The 24053-nt window shown below is 41.7% G+C and overlaps 1 protein-coding gene across 1 annotated transcript in view; it reads right to left on the reverse strand.

Moving 5' to 3' along the window:
- Positions 1-6: 6 nt before the first annotated feature.
- Positions 7-24053, reverse strand: part of LOC138163762 (solute carrier family 15 member 2-like) — a 44632-nt gene continuing 20585 nt past the window's right edge. The window contains exons 8-22 of the mRNA XM_069091273.1: positions 21630-21712; positions 21073-21159; positions 20338-20427; positions 16503-16547; positions 13950-13982; positions 13291-13379; positions 13036-13117; positions 11954-12088; positions 7255-7419; positions 7032-7078; positions 3962-4066; positions 3560-3656; positions 3318-3461; positions 2993-3097; positions 7-251 (exon numbers count right to left, since the gene is read on the reverse strand). Of these exons, the coding sequence (XP_068947374.1) occupies positions 135-251; positions 2993-3097; positions 3318-3461; positions 3560-3656; positions 3962-4066; positions 7032-7078; positions 7255-7419; positions 11954-12088; positions 13036-13117; positions 13291-13379; positions 13950-13982; positions 16503-16547; positions 20338-20427; positions 21073-21159; positions 21630-21712 (1424 nt within the window). The 3' untranslated portion in view covers positions 7-134. The remainder of the gene's footprint in view (positions 252-2992; positions 3098-3317; positions 3462-3559; positions 3657-3961; positions 4067-7031; positions 7079-7254; positions 7420-11953; positions 12089-13035; positions 13118-13290; positions 13380-13949; positions 13983-16502; positions 16548-20337; positions 20428-21072; positions 21160-21629; positions 21713-24053) is intronic.

Here is a 24053-nt window from a genome sequence, read left to right on the forward strand (position 1 = left end):
AGAAAGGCTGAGGAGACTTGAGAATGACCAGGGGAGGGTCGGAAAGGACTGGGATGGAGATGATGGGCCTGAGTCAAATGTACAGTTTCTCCATCTGTTCCTCACGTGTGGTTGAGAGGGGTGGAGATCTGAATTCAGGAGAAAGATTCTCTTTCATAGTTCCATGGAATTTCTTGGTAGAAATAGCTGATGATGAAGAAAATAATGATCCAAACCAGTAGGAAGCTAGAAAGTAAGAAGTACTCAATCCACTGTAGAAAGAAACAGAATCAGGATTTTTTTCCTGTGGAAGTCTCTAAAAGATTCAAGGAACTAAGGAATCATAGACATATGCAATATTACATCTCCTCTCTGCCTTTGCACGGTATCCCCCATGTTGGGAAGGTATATCCCTCACCATTGCCTCCTAGGATCCTTGGCTTCTATCCAAACTCTGCTCCAGTGCCGCCCCCCCATGTGAGACATTTCTTGATGCCTCTCCCAAATTAATTTATGATGTTTTCCCCTCCCTCCCCCCACTACTTTGTAAATTTGTAAATTGCTTCTGCCAAGAGAATGTAAACTTGAAGGTAGGGACTGCTTTGTTTTTATCACTGTCCCTAACATGTACCAGTGTCTGTCACCAAGTACAGGCTTGATATTTGTTTCATGAATGGAACTACCATTAGAAGTCACCTAGTTCAACTCCAGTTTACAGATGAGGAAGCTGAGGCCTAAAGAAAGAGACTTGACCAAGGCCCTCTGACTCCCAGTTCAGTGATCTTTTTTTTCCTACCTCTTCACCGTGTGTCTTCCTCTTAACTCCTCCTGCCCCATTATCACTGGTGACTAATACCTCATGTTGATGATCCTGTAACACTCATCCCTTTGTGTTCAATGATTTTCACATAAATCACACACTGGACACCCCATCACTGTGGCTGTCAATATATGGTACCATTTCACTGCCATCTCTCTTTATCCATGTCACACCTCCTAACCATGGGTGTCCCCCAAGGCTTTGACCCAAGCCACCTTCTCTTTTCTTTCTGTACTGCCTCATTTGGTGATCTCACCAGCTTCCAGAGATCCAATTATCATATCTATACAAATAATTCCTAGATCTATATATCCAGCCCTAGTCTCTCTCCTGAGCTGTAGTCCCATGAGCCTTTTGGACATCTTATGAAACAGGCATTTTGTCTTTCTCCCAAACCCACCCCATCTTCTGTATTTCCATGCACTGTTGAAGGCACTGCCATCCACCCAGTTACCGAGGTTCACAACCTCAAACATCATCCACTCACTCATATCCCATTAATCCAATCCAATGCCAAACTATATTGTTTCTACCTTGACTATATAAACTCATCTCTTTGTATTAAGTTCTTCCCAACATGGCCTTCCCATTTTTGATCTTATACTTTATTCTTCTGCACAAATTTAACAATCCAGCTAGCTGTGTAATATCCTATTTGCTACTGCCCATACATGACTCTCAGTGCCTTTGCACCGAGCTACCCACCATCCCTGGAATGCTCTCCTTCCTCACCTCTGCCTTTTAAGTATCCCTGGCTTCCTTCAAGAATCAGCTCATGTCCCATCTTCCACAGGAGGCCTTTCCCAGTACCCCTCTTGCCAGTGTCTTTCTTTCTGAGATGACTTTTCAATACTGTGTAGGCGCCTGGTTATTTACATGTTATCTCTTCTAATAGAATGAGCTACTTGAGAAAGGGAGCTGTTTTTCCCTTCTTTGAATCTCCAGAAGTGCTGAACACAATTCTTGACACATAGGTGATTAATAAATGCTTGGTGACTATCATGTCCCTCCTGTGATGAGCACTCCTGCTGCTGTGCATATATACGATACCATGTGTATCCTATAAACTCTAGGGCTACCTCAACTTTTAGATAGATGCACTTTGTAAGCTCTTGACCTCTGGTCTTTCTCCACTCCTTGTCCTTTTCCCCTTCCATTGATCCCCTAAGTTATCCTCTTTGATCTATTATGCTACTCTTTGTCTGCATCGGAGGGCATTGAAAATTGCGGAACCGTGCAGACATTGTCTACACTGACATCTGTTGTCCGTCTTCAACTTGAGTCCTTGGCATCAGTTAGACCTGCCTGGAGCTAGGAGATGAATACAGTTCCAAATGGAAAGAACATGATTTCCTCAGATAAAAACTGAAAGTCTGGCTGGCCTAATCTGGGGTCAATGAATGGAACCGGACAGACCTTTCTCTTCCAAACATGGGCAACAAGGTCAGGGTTGGATTCCCCATGGATGAAAGAATATGAGGACATGAGGGTCTGCCTGCTTCCTTCATCCTCCCCGTCCAGTTAGAGGCACGTGTCTTCAAATACCATGAGCCAAGGTCTGTCCTTTCCCTGAAACTACCTCTTCTCTAGGAAAAAAAAAAAGCATAGAAATGACTTCTCTGGCAGAGATCTAGGACTGCTTTCTGGAAGGATTCTAATAAGGCACCTCCTAGAACTGGTCTGCTTTGACTCCAAGAAAGCAAGCTTGCTTTTCATCTTAGGCTACTCCATGTCCCAGAGGCCTTAGGACATGCAGTAAGGGATGAGAGCATGCCGGCAGCAAATGTGAGTGTGCCAAGGCTGCACCTGCAGCTTGGGTAGTGTCACAGAGCTGTCTAGGCATGGACTCTGCTTGGCCTTAGTGAGGCCAGATGAGGAAGGGTGGCCATCACAGGATCACAGGATTTGAGGGATGGAGGGGATCAGCGACAGTCCAGTCCAACCTATAGTGGCCTCCTAGCAGCAGCCAAAAGAAATAGTCCCTGCTGTAGTTACCAGTGGTTGCAGTGAGATTTCTTACAATATTTGGATCTCTCCCATGCTAAGGGTCTGTTATGGGGGCCAAAGGCTGGGATTGGGGGGCAGCAGAGACCAGGGGAGGGGCAAGGCCCTAGAGAAGCTAGAAAGAGGTTCTACCTGGGGCTGGGACACCTAGTCTTATAAAGGGCAATATAAGCACAAGGGGGGTTATACCTTAGGTAGGAAGGAGGTATGGGTCACACAATACAGGATCAGAGAACTGCTGAAAAGGGTGCTTGTCCACAAAGCCTGCATGGTGACTTTCATGCCTTTGGGGGCCTAGGGCACAAAAGCCAGCTTGGTCACCCCCACCAAGATCCAGGTCCTGGCGCACTTCCCGAAGACTTGAGTGTGAGCTTAATCTCCCACTCCTTCCCACCCATTTTTCCCTGTCATTCCCCCTAATCTCCAACACGTTCCTTCCCCCTCCCCCCAACCATCTTCTTCACCATTCCCCTTCAGTTGTCTGTATTATTTCTGATCCTGAGGAATCTCTGACCTCACAGTAGAAAAGCTCCATGCAGGAAACAATGAGTAGGTATTTTCCTATCCCCATTACAAGCAACTGCGGTAATTGCCACACAATGGAAAAGGACTTGATTTCAGGCTGCTTTATTTTCCAGGTTTTCAGTTCTGGGATGTCCTGAGGAAGCAAGTGGAGGCCAGAGTATGTATGGTGGCAGAGGAGGAAGAGTCCAGGGTGGGCAGGAGGGATGGGCTGGCCTCCCTTGGGTAACTTACCTCAGTAATGAAAACCAGGTAAGAGGCTCCAAACTGCAGTGCCCCCAGTTCCAACACATGGTCCTTCTTCTCAATCATACAGAGCAGCTTTGTGTTTCTGGTGAGAGTCAGTCAGTCAATTACTTTGTGCCAGGCACTAAGTTAAGTTCTGGTGATGTAAAGAAAGGCAAAAGACAGTCCCTGCTCTCAGGGAGTTCAGAGTGAAATGGGGAAGACAACATGCAAACAACTCCGTAAAAAGCAAGATACAGATAAATTGGAGATAGTCCAAAGAGGGAAGGCATAAACATTAAAAGGGATCAGAGAGAGCAGGAAAGTTTTGCTGCTGCTTACAATAAGTGGACCCGGGTTGCCCATTCCCCCAAATTGGCCATAGGGATGATAGGGGAGGTAACAAGTCACCCGTTGATCCTAATGTTTAACTCTGAAGTCCTGTCATATTCTTTGAGATGGTAGGTGCCCACAGGCGTGATGATATCAACATCTTTGTCCAGAATATTGATAATCCTGTGGATAAGAACCCAGTCAATCTGAGAGCTGAAAGCATGCAATACGACCATCCCCAGGCCCTGCCCTTTGAAAGACCTTACTTCTGCTCTGTTCTCTGCTAGTATCTGCCCCATACTTCCACCAGGCTTTTTGGGTGCCTCTGCCACCTAACACAGAATATCAGATTGAGGGATTTCCTGGTTTCTAGCTTTCATTGTAAATGTTACAGGGTATTTAAATGAGTTGAATTTAAAACATCAGGGTCAGGATTGTTTTTTTTTTAACATTTATGCACAACTGCACTAAAGGTTTTAAGATAAAACTTGGTCTTTGGGAAAGGCAACTAAAAATTGTGATTTGACTCTCCCACATGTAAAAATGATCAAGGGTTATTTGGGTTTTGTAATTTCAGCAAGCCACAACTCAAAGATCCAGGAATTACTATTTGAATTTGAAAGATGATTTGAGGGATTCAAATGTGTGAAAATAATTTTTCTAACTATTTCTCACTCCATTTTCTTTTGATGTTAAGAGATCAAAAAGTAACATTCAAATGCAACTTGTTCAATGTAACAGTGCTAAAATAAAATTACACTGAAGTGAGGACTCCAGATTTTTATTTTTGCTTTATTAAAAAAATTGTTCAAATGTGCATGTTTGCTGCAAGAATCTTAACAACATTTTGTAGTGAATGCCTATTTGTTTTCATTCCTAAAGACTATTAAAACTTCACATAGGGCGAGGTTAACAAAAGTCACAGAGAACTTATACCCAATAATGATAAAAATAGTTTCTGACAAAAGATGCCAAGGTTCTAGTAAACAATACAGCACCAGAATGCATTCATGACATGGGGAGAGTCTGAACAAAGTCATGGGGACAAGAGATGTAATGTTGGGTTGAGAGAAGAACAAGATTGGTTTGGCTAGAATGTAGAGTGCTCAAGGGGGAATTAATGTCTAACCTGCCTAAAAAGGTAGTCAGGAGACAAATTGTGATAGATTTTCTATATCACATGGAGGAAATAGTATTTTTCCCTAGAAAGAGTAAGTCATCTTAAGGGGAAGATGGACATAATCAGGCTGGTGCTTTAGCAATATCAGTTTGGTCGCTCTGTGGGAATGAGGCAGAATACATCTGGGAGCATTTAGCCATAGCTAGAGACTAAAAGAGACAAAAGGTGATGTGGGCCTGGACTGGGATGTCAGGGAAGGGAACGGATGCACGGATTGTCATGGAAGTAGGATGGATTCCCAGGCACCAGCATGTCAGAGCTTATTCAGAAAGGGTCAGTGGAAGAAAAGAGAAGCAGTGAACTCCCTGATGAGGAGTTATGGGACAGACCATGACAAAAGGGAGGCCTGTTGCCTCTCGAGGGCAGATAGCCAGGACACGATACCTGATCCTGACTCACGTGGGCACAGATGATATTGCCATGACTCTAGAAAGCATGGCTCATAATGATGAAGTATTGGGAAACTGAAGACCTCAAGGACACAGGTGGGGTTTTCATTGCTGACGAAAGGTAAACAACAGATCCTAGCACCTTCCCCAAAAAGTGAGAAGTGAGGATGGCATGCGAAAACAGGATATGGATTTCTACAACCGTAACTGAAACAATGGGAATGACTAGCTCTCGTCCCCAAGATTGTGCCACACGAGAACCAGTTGCAGCAATTTGGAATGTTCAACGTGGAGAAAAGAAAACTTGACTAAGGGTGGAGGTGACAACTCTTCAGGTTACTTGAAAGGCTATCTGGACCTTTCCTGCCTTGGTCCAGAAGAAATAGAAGATATCTGTCTTGTTACTTATTCTCCTCCATCCATACCAACTCTACGATCTAGCCTGTTCCTCTCACATGACCCTCATCTTTGCACTCTGAATCTTTATGCTGACTATCTCTCAAGCTTGGGATGGTCTCTCCCCACTTTGACTTTTCCGCTTTCCTGGTTTCCTTCAAGGTTCTACTCAAGTCCCACTTTTAGCATAAAGCCCTTTTCAGGTTTCCCTCCACTAATGATGCCTTCTTTCTGAGATAATCTCTCGTTTACACTGTGTATATTTTCTACGTATACAGTTGTTTGCATGTTGTCTTACCCATCAGAATGTGAGTTCCTTGGAGGGAGAGACCATATTTTTGCTTTTCTTTGTATGCCCAGAATTTAGCACAGGGTCTTACGCATACTAAGTATTTCATAAATGCGTTCTGACTGACTGAAGTTGTAGAGAGGCAAGTTTGTGCTCAGTATAAGCAAAAGCTTTCTAATAATTAATGAACTGCTTGACCAGGAGGTAGTGAATTCTACCTCACTAGAAGTCTTCAAAAGAAGCCTGGATAACCAATTGTGTTTTGTAGTATTTTATTGTAGGGGATTTGTTTTCAGTATTTTGCAGTAGAGGATTCTTATTCAGGTATGGGCCAGGCTAGATGGCCTCTGGGGTCCTTCCAATTCTGAGACTCTGTGAATGAAGATATATACTTAAATGATGGTAGTAGGAATAGAGAGGAATAGAGACCAATGTAATGGTGGTTAGAATGACTAGTTATTGGCAAGTTATTACTATTATGAGACATTATTATAATGATTATACTATTATATTAATGATGCTATTTTATTTTTATATTTCTTTAAATCTCCCTAAAATGTGATTTTAAAAAATTATTATTATATTATAGATTAATAACTTGTTATTCTTTGTAATTTAGTAAATAATTGTTTTATCTTTATGGAAACAATATGATTGGAAAATCACATAAGGACAGCCTCTGTAAGGGCTCTCCACCTGGGATATGTACTTGGGCAATGGTACTGCCCATAGAGCATTTCCCAACGTGAGACAGGAAGGCAAATGAACAGGTACTGACAAATGCACTAGGCCTATAGGTGGGATGCCCTAAGCGTGGACAGGGCCTCTGGACAGGCTGCCTTCCACTGCCCCCAAAAGATACCTTTCTTTGGTTGAGAGCTGAATCATATATACCTCACATTTGCAACTCCATTCTCTGGTTTGGTAGTTGTTTCCTTGATCTAAAAGCAAAGAGAGGGAGAGAAATCATCATGGACAGGCCCTAATCCTGTTCAGACAGTGTTACCTTTCTTTCTTCCCTCCATAACCTTTCCTTTTTGTCTCCCCATTTCTCTCTCCCTCCTTCCCCCAGAGCTGCCCTGTCTCTTCCCATCCAGTCTCCACTCCCAACTCTTACCAGCATGATTGAGTAAAACGGCAGGCTTCCAAACAGAATCATAACATATGCTGTCTTCTCCTCCAGGAGCATCTCTTCTCTTTTGAACGTTACATTGGAATGTAGCTTTACCTGAAAATACTGCTGGTCTGAGTCCAAGTATATTCTTTCATAATCATCTGAACTCTGAAAGAAAGCATTAGGTCAATTTATGTGCCTCAAATGACTAAGAAAACCTCAAACTCTGTTGTCCTCTGTAGTGCATGCTCTGGAAGAGAGAACATAAGACGTAGCATAGTATAATGGAAATGGTACCAGATCTGGAGCCAGAGAAGCTTGGGTTGATTGTGACTTTGGACAAGTTAAGGAGGGAGCTGTACCCTATGGGAAGAAAGTTCGTCTTTGTTTGCCAAATGATGATGATTTGAATAAATGTCAGAGGAAGAAGAGATTAGGAGTGATTGTTAACCACCTGATGAGGGACAATGAAACACCTGTTTATCAGCCTAAATATCATAGTAAAGAGGTCCGATAATATCCAAGGGCATGTATTCAGGATGCAACATTAAATCTCCCAGAATTCTCAAACTAGATGAGTTCTGCCCTTTTTAGCTGATTCAAGAGGGCACACATGATACTGCCAAAAAAAGGAATGTAGGAAGCGTTGCTAAGGATTATGAAGTCTTGGGCAAGAAATTGAAGATTTTAGGGATGCAGGTGATACTTCTATGACTGCTAGTGATAAAAAACAATGGCTTCAGAAGAGAAAGGCATATCAAGGAAGTGAAGTTGATTAATGATAGCTGAGACCTAGATTTGGATTTCTGACCCATGGCTTAAAATGCAGGCACACTCTTGGTTAGGGAGAAAATGCCTAATAATGCATGGCAAAACTGGGTTGCCTAGAGTTTTAGGGTGCTAATAAAAAGAGCTTCATCTGAAAGAGGAAGAGGATGGAGAAATTTATGCCAAGACCCTGAAGAGCTACCAGCTTGACACAGCCTAGCAGTCAGCAGTAGAGACTTGGACTGATATATCGTCAATGAGGCATTTGAAAGTGAACTTGGTGGGGGTGAATGTTTTGTAGCAAATACTTTACATTTGAGTCAACTCTCACTCATGGACTTTGGTAGTAGAGGGGAGATTGTGTACTTAGATGTCTAGAGAAAATGTTTGAAAACTTCTGTTCTTGTTCTGTGTTATCAGTAAATATCCTTTTGTAAAAGGGGGAAAAAAGACCCCTCAATTCTCCACCCCCAATTAACAAACAAAAAACCCTATGTATATCCCCCAAGCTTGATAATATTGAAAGTAGCTTCTACGTAGGAATAATAATAGTAGAGTCACTCAGAAATCCTTTGGTGGGGACAAAATCCAAGCAATATAATATGGCTTCAGATGTCTATGCCCAAATATACAAAATATGACTAACAAGCAAAAGCAGTGGTAAATTTGACTTGGAGGTAAATTTGATCTTACAGGTGTAAGCCAAGTCCCAAGGCTCATTGGTGCTGAATTGTCTCCCCACTGGTAGAGATCAATGCCCTGCTCCTAAAGGAGAGGCAGATGGAGTTGGTGAGGAGGACAGAAGAGAGATCCTCTCTTCACTCTTGCCTGGAGCAAATATAATTTATGGTCAGTTATTTTTGAAAGAAATTGTGTGTGTGGTTGCTATTTTTTTCTAAAAACATGTATGATTTACTTAATATATCCAAAAAAGAAGCTTTCCCCCTAAGCCTTCCCCTCTCCTACCTTTGGGGACAGCTAGATGGTACAGTAGATAGAGTGCCAAGCCTGGAGTCATGAAAACTCATCTTCATGAGTTCAAATCTGGCCTCAAGACACTTACTTGCTGGGTGACCCTGGGCCAGTTACCTAACCTTGTTTGCCTCAGTTTCCTCATCTGTAAAAGAAGTTAGAGAAGGAAATGGCAAACCATTCCAGTATCCTTGACAAGAAAACACCAAATAGGGTCTTGAAAAGTTGGACACAACTGAAATGCTGAACACAAAAGATGTGTGTTCATTGTGAAATTGTTGGGGCTTGGTGGGGAGGTCAAGCCTTGGAAATAACACAAGGGTCCTCTTTTTTTCCCATTGATGAACAGTGATTGAAAGTTTAGCTTGAGCCTGAAAACCACATTTCCTAGACTAACTGTATTTAAAGGATCATATAGATATAATTCTAGCTTGATACTCTCCTCTCTGAGGAGAGCAGAGTGGTCAAAGGTCAAACTTCTGGCTCCAACTTTCTGCTTCCCCTCCCAGCAGGAGTCAGAGTGATATTGTCATTAGAGTCCATTGCAGTCCAATCAGATTGTAATAAGAAATGAATGAGGAGTTTGGAAAACAAATAAGAGAAGCCTGGCATGGAAGCATAATGGAAAAGTGATTCACTTATCTGAACAAGGGCTTGAGTGATGCCTTTCCCTCATTAAAACTGTGAATAGGGGCGGCCAGGTAGCACAGCAAGTAAGAGCACCGGCTCCAGTGTTGAGAAGACCTGGAGATCGAATCCCGGGCTCAGACACTTAGCACTCACCCAGGAACACCTGGCCATGTAACCTTGAGCAAGTTACTTAACCCCAATTGCTTAGGGGTGGCCAGGTGGCTCAGCGAGTAAGAGTACGGGCTCCAGTGTTGGGACGACCTGGAGATTGAATCCCGGGCTCAGACACTCAGCACCACACCCAGAAATAACTGGCCTTGTAACCTTGAGCAAGTTACTTAACCCCGATTGCTTAAAAAAAAAAACTGTGAATAATTCATTTCACTTAAATCCAACTAATTTTTATTAAGAACTTATCATGGACCAGTCACTATACTAGGTTCTGGGGTGGAGGTAGGAGAATCCCAAAAGGAAAGGAGGATACTAAACATTTGGAAATAATCTTGGACCTTATTATGATCAAAAGGAGCATGTAGGTCACTCCCAAGCCATATGTCTCTTTTTTCACCTCTGTAACTATTTAATGAGAGTAGAACACATACACATGCATTCAAAGTTTAATTTTTGTCGACTACAAAATAACTTGATTTAGAAAAGCAAGACTAATACAATAAGGTGTCTCCCATCTATATGTCAAAATAATCCCAGATTCCTTGAAAAGGGCAACAGGAGATAACTTTGTTCAGTACCTTTCTATCTTTAAATATTAAGCAAGTATAAAACAGATATAAATTCAAAACTATCATAGAGTATTATCCAGAAGAGTCCCTATTAATGAGAGATTCCCTGTACATGATGAAATTCTCCAGATGTTCCTGTTTGTGGATGACATTGTATTAATTCCATTAAACCCCAGCATATGGCACATATAAAATTGTTTGTATATGTATATATGTAAAATGATAAACTTGGATAGACCATGAAAATGGACAAAGATCTTAGCCTAAATTAAAAGATTGCCTTTTGGGCAAATTACAAAATGCTTTTCATGACCTCAAACTCCTCCCTGAAAGAAAAGGCCGTCTTTTCAATACCAATGTTTTCCCGATTATACTGTTAATCACCAAACACTAGTTTCTAAGAATGAAAGCTTATGATTGGGGCAGCTAGGTGGCACAGGCCCTGGAGTCAGGAGGACCTGAGTTCAAATGTGGCCTCAGACACTTAACACAAAAACTAGCCATACGACCTTGGGCAAGTCACTTAACCCCAATTGCCCTCCAAAAAGCAAAAAAAAAAAGCTTACCATCACCCAAAAGGCAATGGCATAATACATGTAAGGCACAAGATATAAATAAGACATTGCATAGGAGAGACAGCATTAAGGATATCATCAGAAAAAGATGTATGACTGGAAAAACAAGAAAACACAAAAAACCAGGTCGGTCATATTGCAAGAGTGGGGGAATACCCTACAGTCAACCCTATTTTTCATTGGCATCCAAGCAATGGCAAGAGATGAAGAAGAGAGCCCTTAGTATGTTAAGCCCCCTCTGGAAGGCTGATAGGAGGACATATTATGGGAAGGGTCAAGCAGGTTGGGCAGATGTGGATGGGTTATGATCCTTCTTGTAAAGACTCCCCATATTGATGAGATCACGGGGCTATTGAAGTGCTTGAGTAGCTGACCTCTTAGGCCCACTCCAGCTCTAAATATATGATCTGGTGACCTGCATATTTCACTGTTGTCTTCCAGCTATTGAATATAAGAAGGAAAAGATGGAAATGCTAGGGCAATAACTCGTCTATCAGCCCGTTTCATTCTCTCCTCTGGCCATGCACTCAGCTGTTTAAGAATCTTCAGTGGCTGCCTATTGCCTCCAGGAAAAAAATGCAAACTTTTCAGCTTTACATCTGAAGCCCTGCACAATAGGGCTCCAGACTCTTTGGAGACATATCATATGGCTCCACTTCACGTACCCTCCATTCTAGCTACATGAGATATTTGCTGTTCTCCTACACTGGGGTCTTTAACTAGGTTGTACAGTCATATCTGATCACCATGCCCAACTCAGGTGCTACTTTCTACCAGAAACTTTTCCTGGTACCTCTAGAGGGTAAGTTCCCCCACCCCAGAGGATCTTGTATTTACTTAGCGGTATAGGTCTTATGGTTAAGTAAAAAACATGTAGGGTCTAGAAGTTATAGTTGAGGGCAGGTAGCCTAATCCAAGGTCAGAGTCTAGAATAGAAGCACAAATGTACATACAAAGAATAAAGGCATACTTCCAGGACATACAAACCCACATGGAGATACACAGACATGTACTCACCTCAAAAATTTGGGACCTTTTGGAGTAGAATATATAGCTTTTGTTTTTAATAAAGGTCACTTGAAACGAAGTGTCGGCTGCATTTAAGATTCTTATGAAGCTCTCCCTGGAGCCAGGTGTGATGTTGGGAGAATTCTGAAGGAACAAAGTTGAACCAGAGCCTAATTATGGCTCCACTCTCTTCCCACTGATCAGCCCCATAGGAATCTAATGTAAGCATCCCTGGATCCTTCGTGTTCCCCCTTGTCCCTTCCATATATCTCTAACCTCTTCATATCTCCATCAGGCCACACCCTTAGATGGAATGCCCAGGATGACTATGTCCATGGATGATGATCTCTCCTTCCTTTTCCAAGTAGCAAAATCCCAATTTGAACCCAGGCTCTAGAATTCCACATCCAGCACTCTTTCCATAGGATCCCATGGACAGCACTCCTTCCATGCATCCTTACTTTCACAAGCCCCCCTTATCCACATTCATTTCCCTGTATCCCTTCTGTTCTCCTCTTATCATTTCCTATCAGAGTAGAGGTGATAAGGTGATTTGACCCTGCCCTTGAATTCTTCTCTCCAAGTTAATAATAAGCAATTAATGGAGAGTTAGTGGCTACAGTTATTTGACCAATTCTGAATCCACCTAATGGTACTATTGTGTACTCCATTTTGTCCGTAGGGATAACATTAAGAGATGTGACCTAATCCAAGCATTCTGTCTGCCAGGAACTCCCCCCGTGTCAAAAAAAAATCCTCATCTTCTCACATCCCTCCTCATCTCCCTGTCATGGATTACCTCCCTCCATTCATTCTTCAAATCACCCTCTGACCTTCCCTGTGATTGGGCCACCAGAGGGATGGGGAAGGGAGATCCCTTCCCAAACTTGCATTTGCCTCTAACTGCCCTCCCTATTGGGAAGTCCTGGCTGTGGAAAGCTCTATGAAGTCTTCTATGACCAGTGGACTTGAGCCTATGCTCCTTAGCGGGGAGGATGGGTCCATTCTTGTCTGTCACCACTGGACAAGCTCCCTGATTCCACTCAGAAAACTCCCTAGAGACCTTCCCTGCCCTCCACATCCCCTTTCACCTCAATTTTCAGTTCCAGGAAGAATGATGTTAGGCTTGACAAGTAAATGAAGATAATCCCTACTGTGGTTCTCTTTCTTAATCTAAAAGGAGAGAGGTAGAAGCAAATGGAATTAACCAGGCAGAGGAACGGCGGAAAGGGTGGGATTATGAAATACAGCGAGAGGTGATCACCTTTAGGGTACTGAGGAACAAAGGCCCCAGCCCTCTCCCGACCCTCCCCAGGGAAGCCCAACCCAAGAGGCAGATAACGTACGAGAAGTTTTTTCCAAGACACTCCGCCAAGGGGACGAAGACCAGTTCTATTACAATGAGGCTGAACAGGAGGGCCGCAGTAAAAACCAGCTGGATCAGCAAAGAGAGAAAGTCAGCGCATGCTTTGGTGCGCCTCCCTCCTCACACCCTCCCCCCATCCTCTTGGTCCCTAGGACTGTGGCCCTTCCCCACATCATCCCACAACCAGGGGAGAGAGACCTCTGATACAGAATCTACCATCTGGGGAGATGAGAGGGGGAGGGGAAAAGAGACCCAAGGAGAGTAAAGAGGCAAAAAGGATGCCGAGAGACAGTGGGAGGAGAAAGGATGATGACTGGCAAGGAGAGGGGAGTGAAAATGCAGAGTACATGCAGCACTAGCTTGAGCACTGAGCCTGCCTCACACTTGTAATAGCTGGGGGACTCTGGGCAAGTCTCAACACTTCTGTGCTTCAGGTCTCTCATCGGTAAAGCCAGGAGGTTGGACTCAAAGTCCTCGAAGGCCCCTTCCACCTCTAGACTTGGATCTTATAATGCCATGATGCCATGAATAAATGGAGCTGAGGGTGATGGTTTTAAGAAGGGGAGAGGGGTTGGATAACAAAGGAGGGATAGGGTGAGGCAAGGTAGGGAAAGGGAGATAGGGCAACACATTTCATACCTGAAAGTTCGCATTTTCCACAGGATACCCGGCCTGAAATATAGTAAGAACACCTTAATGATTGAAGGATAGTCATTGTATGTGCATTAACACACAGGCATCTGGAAAGATTCCAAGAATCACAGCACAAGGGACAAAATGATTGCTGGTAGGCAGGCTGTGGGGGAAAGCCTGGAACCCATCCTCCTGATCCCAGAAGCAGTAAACAAGAACTAAAGCCAGAGAGCTCTCTTAGAAGGAAGCAGGTAGGTACAGTAGTGATGGGAGCAGTAGGCTTAGAGTCAGCCAAGGTCTAGGTTCAGGTCCTGATTCAGACATTCACCATAGGCAAGCCACACAACATCTGTAAGAGGATGGAGTTGAGCTCAATGACCTCTAAAGTTCCTTCCATCTCTAACCCGATAATCCTAAGGCTTTGAGAAAATTAAATTGGTTCTGGATCATTTTTGTGGATCTTATTTACAATTAATTGATTTTGTCCTCTAACTGCCTAAGTCATGGTTCTTTGTCTCTAAACGTAGTTCAGAAATTCAGTTGACCAGTAATGAGTTAAGTTTAGAAATCTAATTCTCCTACTAATTACTGTTCTATTCTTGCCTCAAGGAAATCTGTTAATGAACATTTCTTAGTCACAGGAATTCAGCTGCCCCTCTTAGTTAAAACAAACTTTGTCATCCCTCATCACTTCAGCTCCTGAAAAACTATATCTCTTTGCTATCTTTGAAGGTCTACAAACTGACCTGGTCCACTTCCAGAAAAGATCTTGGCGGTCCTTACCTATCTTTGTCCAATTAAAGGGGGAGAGGTCTTATCTCCCTCTTAGGGGCCAGGGAACCTATCTCTGTCCCACTATTGATAGCCTCAGGACACTGTTGCGCTGGCTCCACATGGGTGTTGACCCACTCTTTTTTTTGGAGGGGGGAAGGTAAGGCAATTGGGGTTAAGTAACTTGCCCAAGGTCACACAGCTAGCAAGTGTGTCAAGTGTCTGAGATCAGATTTGAACTCCTTGACTCCAAGACCAGTTCACTGCACCACCTAGCTGCCACGGACCCACTCTTCTTAATGTGACCAATCATGTTGTCACTCCCATGATGCTGCAAACCCTACAACCAACTGTGTTGTTTTCCTCATCTTTCCAGTTCTGTTCTTTGTTCTGTGCTTATAAAAAGGAGGTGTAGCTCCTCCTCTGGGTCTTGTGGCCTAACTGAGGTACCCATTTGATCCATTTTATTAACAGGTTCACAGCAGGCTAATAAACCGATAAAAGCTCAGAATTCTGCACCTCAGTTTACCTTTATTTAAATCCTGCTGAGACAACACAAAGCAGTATAAAAGATGTCCAAAGTAAGCATGCCTTAAAAAAGTGCTGAATCCATCATGCAGTAAAAGTGAGAGATAAAAAATCAACAGCTCACATGTTGTCATGGTACTTAGGTGATGTCAAGAGGTTGAATGGAAAGCTACTAGCACATCGGGGAGAACCCCTCATGGAAGAGCTATTGGAGAACATGGACAAGGAGACCAGAGGATGAAAGGGTGTGAATAGTTGATTAAACAAGTTAGAAGATGTGTGAGAAGACAACTTGGATGGGAAAAAAATCTGGAAACTGTTATCATCTGAGGAATGGTTGCAAAGGCCTACCCAAATCTAGACACACACATAAACATAAAAAAACAACACCCACAGGCTCACAGAACACATTCTATATCTGAGCAAGCCCATTCTGGGAGGGTTTGAGAATCCCCTCTATACTTGGGAGTGATGGTCTTGTGTTAGCATTGAGGAGATAGTGTGGTGATGGCAGTGACTGGTTAAGATTCTAGCATTTGGGGAGATTTAGGGGAGTGAGACGTATGAAAAATAGTCTGAGAGAACCAGCTAAGACTATTGAAGGTCCTTCCTTTCTGGATATTCTCTTACAATGAATACATATATATGTTGATGAATACACATAATGTATTAATGTATGTGTATAAAACATATATAATACATGTATGTATAATACATATTTGTCTAATACATACTGTATTAATGTATATATACACATATAAATATCATATATATATTTGTGTGTGCATGGACACTACCACTGAGGATCTCGTGCCATAATCTTCTCAATTCAAAGTTCCACCTTTGATTTCCTGATATGTTTGCATTAGTTGGAGGCATTCTCACCCTTTCTTGCTAAAGGATTGATCTGGCATCCAAGGATATGTCCAAATCGAAGTTTCCCTTAACCACTCCCCAAAGAAACGCATTTGAGCATGGATTACCTTTCTCAAGCACCAAGAACTCTTCATACACCTAGCATGCAATGAGAAATCTTTTTTCTGTACCATCTTTACACTCATGTCTTTCCAGGGCCCTCTGGGAACGTTCCTGTTCTTATTTCCATCCCTTTAAGGTTTCTGGCCATGGATTACTTAACAGGGGGTGGGAGGTGGGGGTAGGAGTGTGGAGAGAGGAAACAAGGAATGATGCAAATAGAAGATCAACATACTACAAGGAAAAGAGGAGGGGACAAGAGGGACACAGTCACCCAGTACTGACCACAGCAGGCTGCATCTTCTTAGCTTGTGTAATCCATTCCACACTCTGAGGGATAAAAAGAAGTCTTATCATCATGTGTCCTGTAAGCTCCCCAAATTTTCCAGGTTGGAGATCTTTGACATCTACCTCTCCTTGTCCTCTCACACATGATTCCAAAAATCTCAGTCAGAAAGGACCATAGAGCCCACACCCAAGAATCTCTTTGAGGTGGGAACTCCAGTGGGCTTGTGGGGCTGTGCCATCTGCTGTGGCCCCTCTGTCTGGCCATAGTAATGCCCTTCACCCAGAGTCGGCTGGTGTTTTCCACCTGTTGATTTTCATTATAAAAGGATTAACCTGGAGACAGGGAAACCAACTCTGTTCCTGAGCTCCAACTACTTACAACTTTTTATTGATTGATTGATTGATTATCTATCTATTTAATGTTTGTTGAATTATTGAATTAAATTGTCCACAGATTATCTCTGATCTACATTTTAACCTTATTTCAACTGGATATGAATGGTAGTCAGGGGAGATACAAAAGGGTATGAGGGGACAGGCCTGATTGACCCTTGTCCACCCTACCTAATGATCTGTAATTGGTGAATTTCTTTTCCCCCAAACAATACTCAGCTTTTTCTTTACAGAGAAGTGTAAGGATATAAAGCAGGGCCTGGGGCCCATGAATTTACTTTCCAAAAATATTTTGATAACTGTATTTCAATAGGGGTGGTTTCCTTTCTAATCTTATGTATTTCTTAACGAATTTAAACGATTATTCTGAGAAGGGGATCCACCATCTTCATCAGATGGAGTTCTTGATTCAGTGACTTCAGCAGGAGAGTTATATTTGATGTCCTTTTAATTCTGTGCTCATATTGTTTAGCTACTAAAGTAGTTTTTAGTTGGATTTTATGAATCACAAGTGCCTGTTGAATATTTTTAAAAGTATCTTTGAATCTGCTGAACTACATCAAATTGAGGGCCACATTGCTATAATCTACAAGAGGCTCAAGAAGAGGTCATTCTTTTTTTTTTTTCACTTGAAGCTCTCCTGTGAGGGAGGATCTGCAATCTCCAATCTCACTTTTTGGACAGCTCTAATTGTTATTTAGTTTTTCCTTATATCAAATCTAAATTGACCTTTCCCCCCAACTTCTCCCCATTGTACCCAATTCTACCTGCTATGCCCAAGCAGAACAAATCTACTAATCTCTCTTCCATGTCACTCCTTCAAAAACAGTGTTGCCAGTAAGACTTTGGGGATATCCTATATTTGGTGACAGCTACTGTGTCCCCTCAAGTCTTCTCTTACCCAGGCTCGATGTCCTCTCTCATTTCCTTCAACTGATCCACATATGGTATGACCTTGACCTTCACCATTCTAATTATTTTCTAATGTTATCCAACTATTTTCTTTTTTTTTAATTTTTTAGTCTTTATTAATTTGTTTGTTTACTTTTAATTTACAAGATTCAGTTCCACAATTCCTTGGGTTTCAAATTTTCTCCCCCTCCCTTCCTTCCCCTATCCAACTATTTTGTAATTATTATCCAATTCATCAAGGCCCTTATTAAAATATGGGGCACATAATGGAACACAGTCCTTCAAATGAGGTCTGACAAGGGCAGAGTGAAACTCCAACTTTCCTAGGTCTGGATACTCTGTGTCCCTTAATATAACTGGAATCTGGTTGGCATTTTTTATGGCCATGTCCCATAGTTGGCTTATTATTGCAGTCTACTAAAAGCTTCAGATTTGGCTGTCTAGCCATGCCTTCTTCATCTTGTATTTGTGGAGTTGCTTTTGGTCCTTTTGAAATTTAATCTAATTAAACTTTGATCAGTGTTTACTACCAAGATCTACTCATAACACTGTCATTCAACACAAAGTTAGCTGTCCTTTGATAAGCACGAAAAACTGCATGGAGATGATCTACTTCTCAGCTGACATTAAAGCATTAATGTTTACCTTGAGTCCAGCCAGTTGATTGATCTTGAAAGAACCTAATCATGCTATTATCTAGCTATTATCTATCATCACTGCCTGATTGGGTTTTGTTTGTTTGTTTGTTACTTCCCAAGCTAAGAATGGTTTTTAAATTTTAAAAGTACAATAAAACTTTATTCAATAATCTTAAAACCACACAGCTCACAGATTGTACAAAAACAGGCAGCTGAATTTGGGCCACCTGTACTTTGCTGACTTCTGGTCAAGCCCACAACTCCATATCTTGTCCATAAGCAGGAGAGACTATTCAAATAAGTTCCTAAAATTGAGATAAACTGCATCAAAAGCATTCTCCTGGTTGACCAGTCCAGTAACCCTGCCCATCAAAAGAAGAAATAAGGTTTCTCGGCTACAGCTAGTTTGGAATGAAACTTTCCATGTCACCTTTTCATCATCACACTTCCTTAGGGAGATGTATTCTGTCTCTTTCCAAATACATTCTAGAGTACCGGTGGCCTTAGTCATGCTTCAATCTCCTGAGGAATGTCCTCAATAGAATGCAAGCTCTCTGAAGGCAGGGCCTGATTCATGTTTCTCTTTGTACCCCCTGTGCCTCCTAGAGTGCCTAACCCTTAGTAACCACTTAATAAAGACTTATTGAATGATCATTCCCAAATTTCTCTTTCCTTCTTTCTTCCCAACTTTTCTCCAATCCAGTGGGACTTTTCCCATTGAGGAGCTCATTTACCAATAACATTTGCTAATTTTTTTCAGTAACCTAGGCTGCTATTCTTTTGGACCTGGTGACTTGAACTCATCAAAGGCAGCTAAGTATTCTCTTACTATGATCTTCTATTGAATATCAACTACCTTGCTGTCCATTTCAGTCCAAAAGTCATTAGTTACTATGTCCTGTCCTTTTTTGCTTTGTAATGTTTTCAGAATCCATTCCTTCTTCTGTATTTCCATTTCTACTATCTTGTTTCAGGGCTTTGATTCTCTTCTAGGCTATTGAAAAAGTCTCCCAACTACTTTCCTCACGTTCAGTCTCTCTCCATTCTAATTCATCCTTCATGTATTGCCAGATTAATCTTGTTAAGCATAGCTCTGTTCTCATCATATCACCTTTTGCCTTGCTCGAAAAGTTTCCATGGCTCCCTATTACTTAATAAATCAGATTTAAACTTCTTTACCAGGCATTCAAGGTCCACATGACTGGTCCCCCACCTAACCTTCCAGTCTTTATCTTCCCATTATCTCTCATCTACCCTAATATTCAGCCAAACTCAACTAATTGATCTTCCTCAAGCTTCCCGCCTCTCTGCTTTTGTTCATGCTATTCCTTTCCTCTAGTCTAGTGTGACCTCTTTATGTCTCCAGATCTGCTTGTCAAATTCCTAAACCCTATTTCAAGTCATAGCTCAAATTTCAGCTTTATGAAGACTTCCCTGATACCCCCGTCTGTAAGTTCTCTCTCTCTACTCTGAATTAACATGGAACTATATACTTCTTTTAAATGTACTTTCACCTTATACTTTATGCAGTTATTCATATTTGCTTCTTATTTCCATGCTCAACTATAGACTCTACAGGGACAGGGATGTAGCTTATATCCCACATAGAGCATGAGCTTAATGTATTATCTTTTGACTATACCAAGAGCTCCCTGAGGCCAGAGACCATCTCTCCTTTGTCTCTCTTGCACCACTGTGCATACAATGCTGCCTACATGATATGGGGCTCAATAAATAATCGAAACCCACCAAATTTCTTCTCCCAGCACTACTCTTACTCCTCCCTTGCCGACCACTTATTTCCTACCTTCCTACACTGGCTCCTATCTACTTTTTAACTTCATTCCCATCAGCCCCTTGAACACAGCTTCACTCGTAGAGTTTCCTACCTGTTTTTCAACCAAGGCCCAGAAAATTGGAAAGGGTGAGAGGAAGAGCAACATCCGAAAAAAGCACTTCACTTCATTAATATCAGTCTCCTGGAGAGAACAGAGGACAGGTGAATAGGCACTTGGTCATTGAGGGTGGAAAAGGTAGACACATTAATAGAGGGATAGATAAGTAGATTAAAAGGACAGATCACTTGGTTGGTGGGGTTAGGCAGAAATCATCATCATCATCATCATCATTGTTATGGAAGGAAAGGTGAATGGAACAATATATAAGTGATGAACATGGATGGGAGAAAGGAAAGTGGGCAGGTGGTTAGGGAGAGACAAGTGTAGGATGGGAAGATGGACAGATAGGTGAGAAATAGAGTGATGAGTAGATAATAGCATAAGGCTAGAAAGGGAGATAGGGATAGGTAAGGAGATGGGGTTTATTGAAGGAGATTGGAAGTAGGTAGAGGTTTAGAGAGACAGATAGGCTTAGGAATGGAATGGGGTAGGGGAAAAGGTAGGTGAATGAGGAAAAGGACAAGTAAATGGAGACAAAGTTTATGGAATGGATAGAATGGAATGAACAAAGAGTTTAAAGGAAGGCAGAAGATAGGTGAATGGGAGGATAGATAAGTACTCTGAAAAGTGGAATGTTCTTATCCAGAGCGTATAGACATACAATGGGGTAGTACTTCTATCCCTGTCTCCATGTCTCTTCTCTTGTTGGGTCAATTCTCCACTTACCGAGTACTTCTGTGATGCCCAGTCTAGACAATTATTCCTCCTTGGGGCCTTCCAAAAACAGTATTGTAGCTGATTTCTAATTGAATACTATAGAAATAAGTTAGAAAAGTCAAGACAGACGACCCAGGAAAATCCACTTCACACACACCCAACCCAACCCTCTTCCTCCACACAAACTAGACCATGTTCTGAGCTCTTCAAGACTTATTATTGGTTAGATCTTTCCTCCCACACCACATGCCCAGTATGTGCTTCTATTTTGCTTCACTCCATTTGAGAGAGGAGAGAGAAGACAGAAGAAAAAGACAGAAAGAGAGAGAGAGAGAGAGAGAGAGAGAGGGAAAAGAGCAGGGACAATGAAAGAGACAAGAAGAGAAAGGAGTCTGTCCTTGAAGTTTTAGCTTTATTTTGGACAAAGGAAACCCAGTTCCCAGGGCTTGACCAACCTAACTCTCCAACCCAGATTCAGGTCCTATCTAGGAATGTTGGGCTTTGGAAATCCAGGGGTTTGTGCCCATTCACATGGTGAGATGTAGGCACAAATAAACTCCACTCACCTGGACACACATCAGGATTTTCCATAGTTTGCTCCCTTGGGGGGCTTCTATGAAGAATGAGTTCTTGGAAAGTATAAATATCACTGGAAATAACACAGAGCATTCCAAGATTTTAGCCCTACATGCACATACAGATATGTTGTGACCACACTGCTCAACAAGCTTAAGTCTCTGCATAAAAAAATCTAACCAACCAAACAACAAAACAAAACACTTTTGCTGAAGAGACTCTGCTTTGATATAATCTTGGATTTCTATCAGAGGTAGTTTGTAAAACAAGTGTGGTCCAGACCCTTCTCCCTCTCTGAATGCCTGCATCTATCCAGCATAGCCATTTCAGTCATTCATTTGGTACTTCATTATAAACTGCCACCTGGTGCTACCATATAACTTGTCACATGAGTTTTCTTTGTCTTCTTTATTAGATTGGCCACTTTAGACAGAAACCATGCCTTTCCATTTTCTTACATTCCCCTCGCTGAGTTCAGAGCACTTAACAATGCTGAACTGAAAAAAGCCTCAGGATGCAGATGGGAAAAGAATTTTCAGTTTAGATTTCTGAAAACTCCTAACCATCTTCTCAAAGAACACTAATACCAGGTTGTTAAGAGAAACTTTTCTCCTTCCAAATGGGAAAAAAAATCAGGCATAGGACTTTGGTATTTTCTTGGAAGAAATGTCATATAGAAACACACAAATTTATATAGACAGCCTTTCATTAGGGACCTTGAAGCCATCTGCAAACGGTTACTGGATGAGTCTTTCTAAAACAATGCTTTCATCATGCTCCTGCCCTGCCTAAGGACCTTCTACAGCTCACTCATCACCGCTCCTAAGGAGCATCTGAATGCTTGAAATAACCTAAGTAACCTAAGCCTTCTATCCCTTAGCTAAGGTGATCTGCTTATACACACAGAGCACATTTCATAGTGTGGAACCCAGGAAATTTTATTTTGAATTTTAAAAAAGTGAACATGTATGTAAATACTCTGTCGTGAACATTTTTATTCATCAAGCTAAAGAAACTAGTTTTTTTAAAAATTGATAATTAGCAACTGAACTTTCTTAAAAATACAAACTCTTAATAAAATACAAAAATAAAAATACAAACTTAACGATACAAATGAGATACAAAATATCAAATGTATTCTGTAGTGATAATTCGGGTAACCAAAAATAGGTCCATTTTCATCTCTTTATTCTGAACCAGATAAGAACCTAATGCATATAGAGCAAAACAGATTAAAGCTTCTTCATCTTCCTTTCCCAGAGAATTAGACATTGCTCACCAGGAGCTAGGCATTGCTCCATTCCATGATTAATTAATTAGTTAATTAACAGGTGAGGCCAATTCTTCAACATACAAAACCATGAATGACTCAAGGTTTAACTATTATTCTTAGCTCTTTTTTATACTTGTACTAACTAGTTTCTAGAAAAAAAACTCTTTCATATGAACAACTAAGATTGCAAAGCATTAAATGAAATTGTGAAAGGTCTAGAACACGGAAAACCAATTTGATTCCTCTAGGAGGCAAACCAAGGTCTGATAGAATTTGTAGCCTGACCTTGAGTCAGTGCTTACAAACACACATTTCTTTCCCATCCTCAAACACAACAACAACAGCAACCAAAAAGAACCCCTCCTTTGATCCCTGCAGTAGCTATTTATTGTCCTATATCCTACTGACTTGTGTGGATAAAACTCCTTGAAAAGACTGTCTCCGACTAATGTATCCACTTCCTATCCTTTCACTCTTTTCTTAACTTTCTGAAGTTTGGCTTCCAACCTCATAATTCAACTTGAAACTGTCTCCAGGGAAATCAAAGATCTCTTAATTGGCAGGTCTGATGTCCATTTTTCTTGTCCTTGTCCTTCTTGTACTTTCTGCCTCCTCTGACACGGCTGATCTCCCTCTTTCCCTTGGTGCTCTCTTCTCTCTAGGTTGTCATGACACTGCTCTCTCCCAGTCCTCCTCAGGTTCCTTTGTTGAAACTTGATCCAGGCTGTGTCTGCTAACCATGCATGTCCCTCAAGGCTCTATCTTGAGTCCCCTTCTCTTCTCCCTCTATACTATTTCAGCATCTCTAGTTGTCCTGATCTATAGCTGAGCCAGATGGCTCAGGAGGAGAGAGTGAGGCTGGTGATTTTGCACAGCCCCTCCTCACTTAAATTCAACTCACTTTTCGAGTCATGGCATCACCTCCCTGATGTCATGGTCTTTGAGAACAAAGGACAAATAAAAATAACACTATTTCACTTGGCAATCTCATCAGTTCTAAAGGATCCAATTATCATTTTACATTAAGGATTCTCAGATCTAATTAAACAGTCCTAACTTCTCTGCTGACCCAGGTCTCTTATCTCCAACCACTATTAGACATTCCAAACAGGATATTCTGTAGACACCTAAAACTCAATAT

Source organism: Petaurus breviceps, unplaced genomic scaffold (genome assembly GCF_028583685.1).
Source record: "Petaurus breviceps papuanus isolate PSGF00001 unplaced genomic scaffold, PetGlider_PUasm1.0 188, whole genome shotgun sequence".
Taxonomy (NCBI): Eukaryota; Metazoa; Chordata; class Mammalia; order Diprotodontia; family Petauridae; genus Petaurus; species Petaurus breviceps.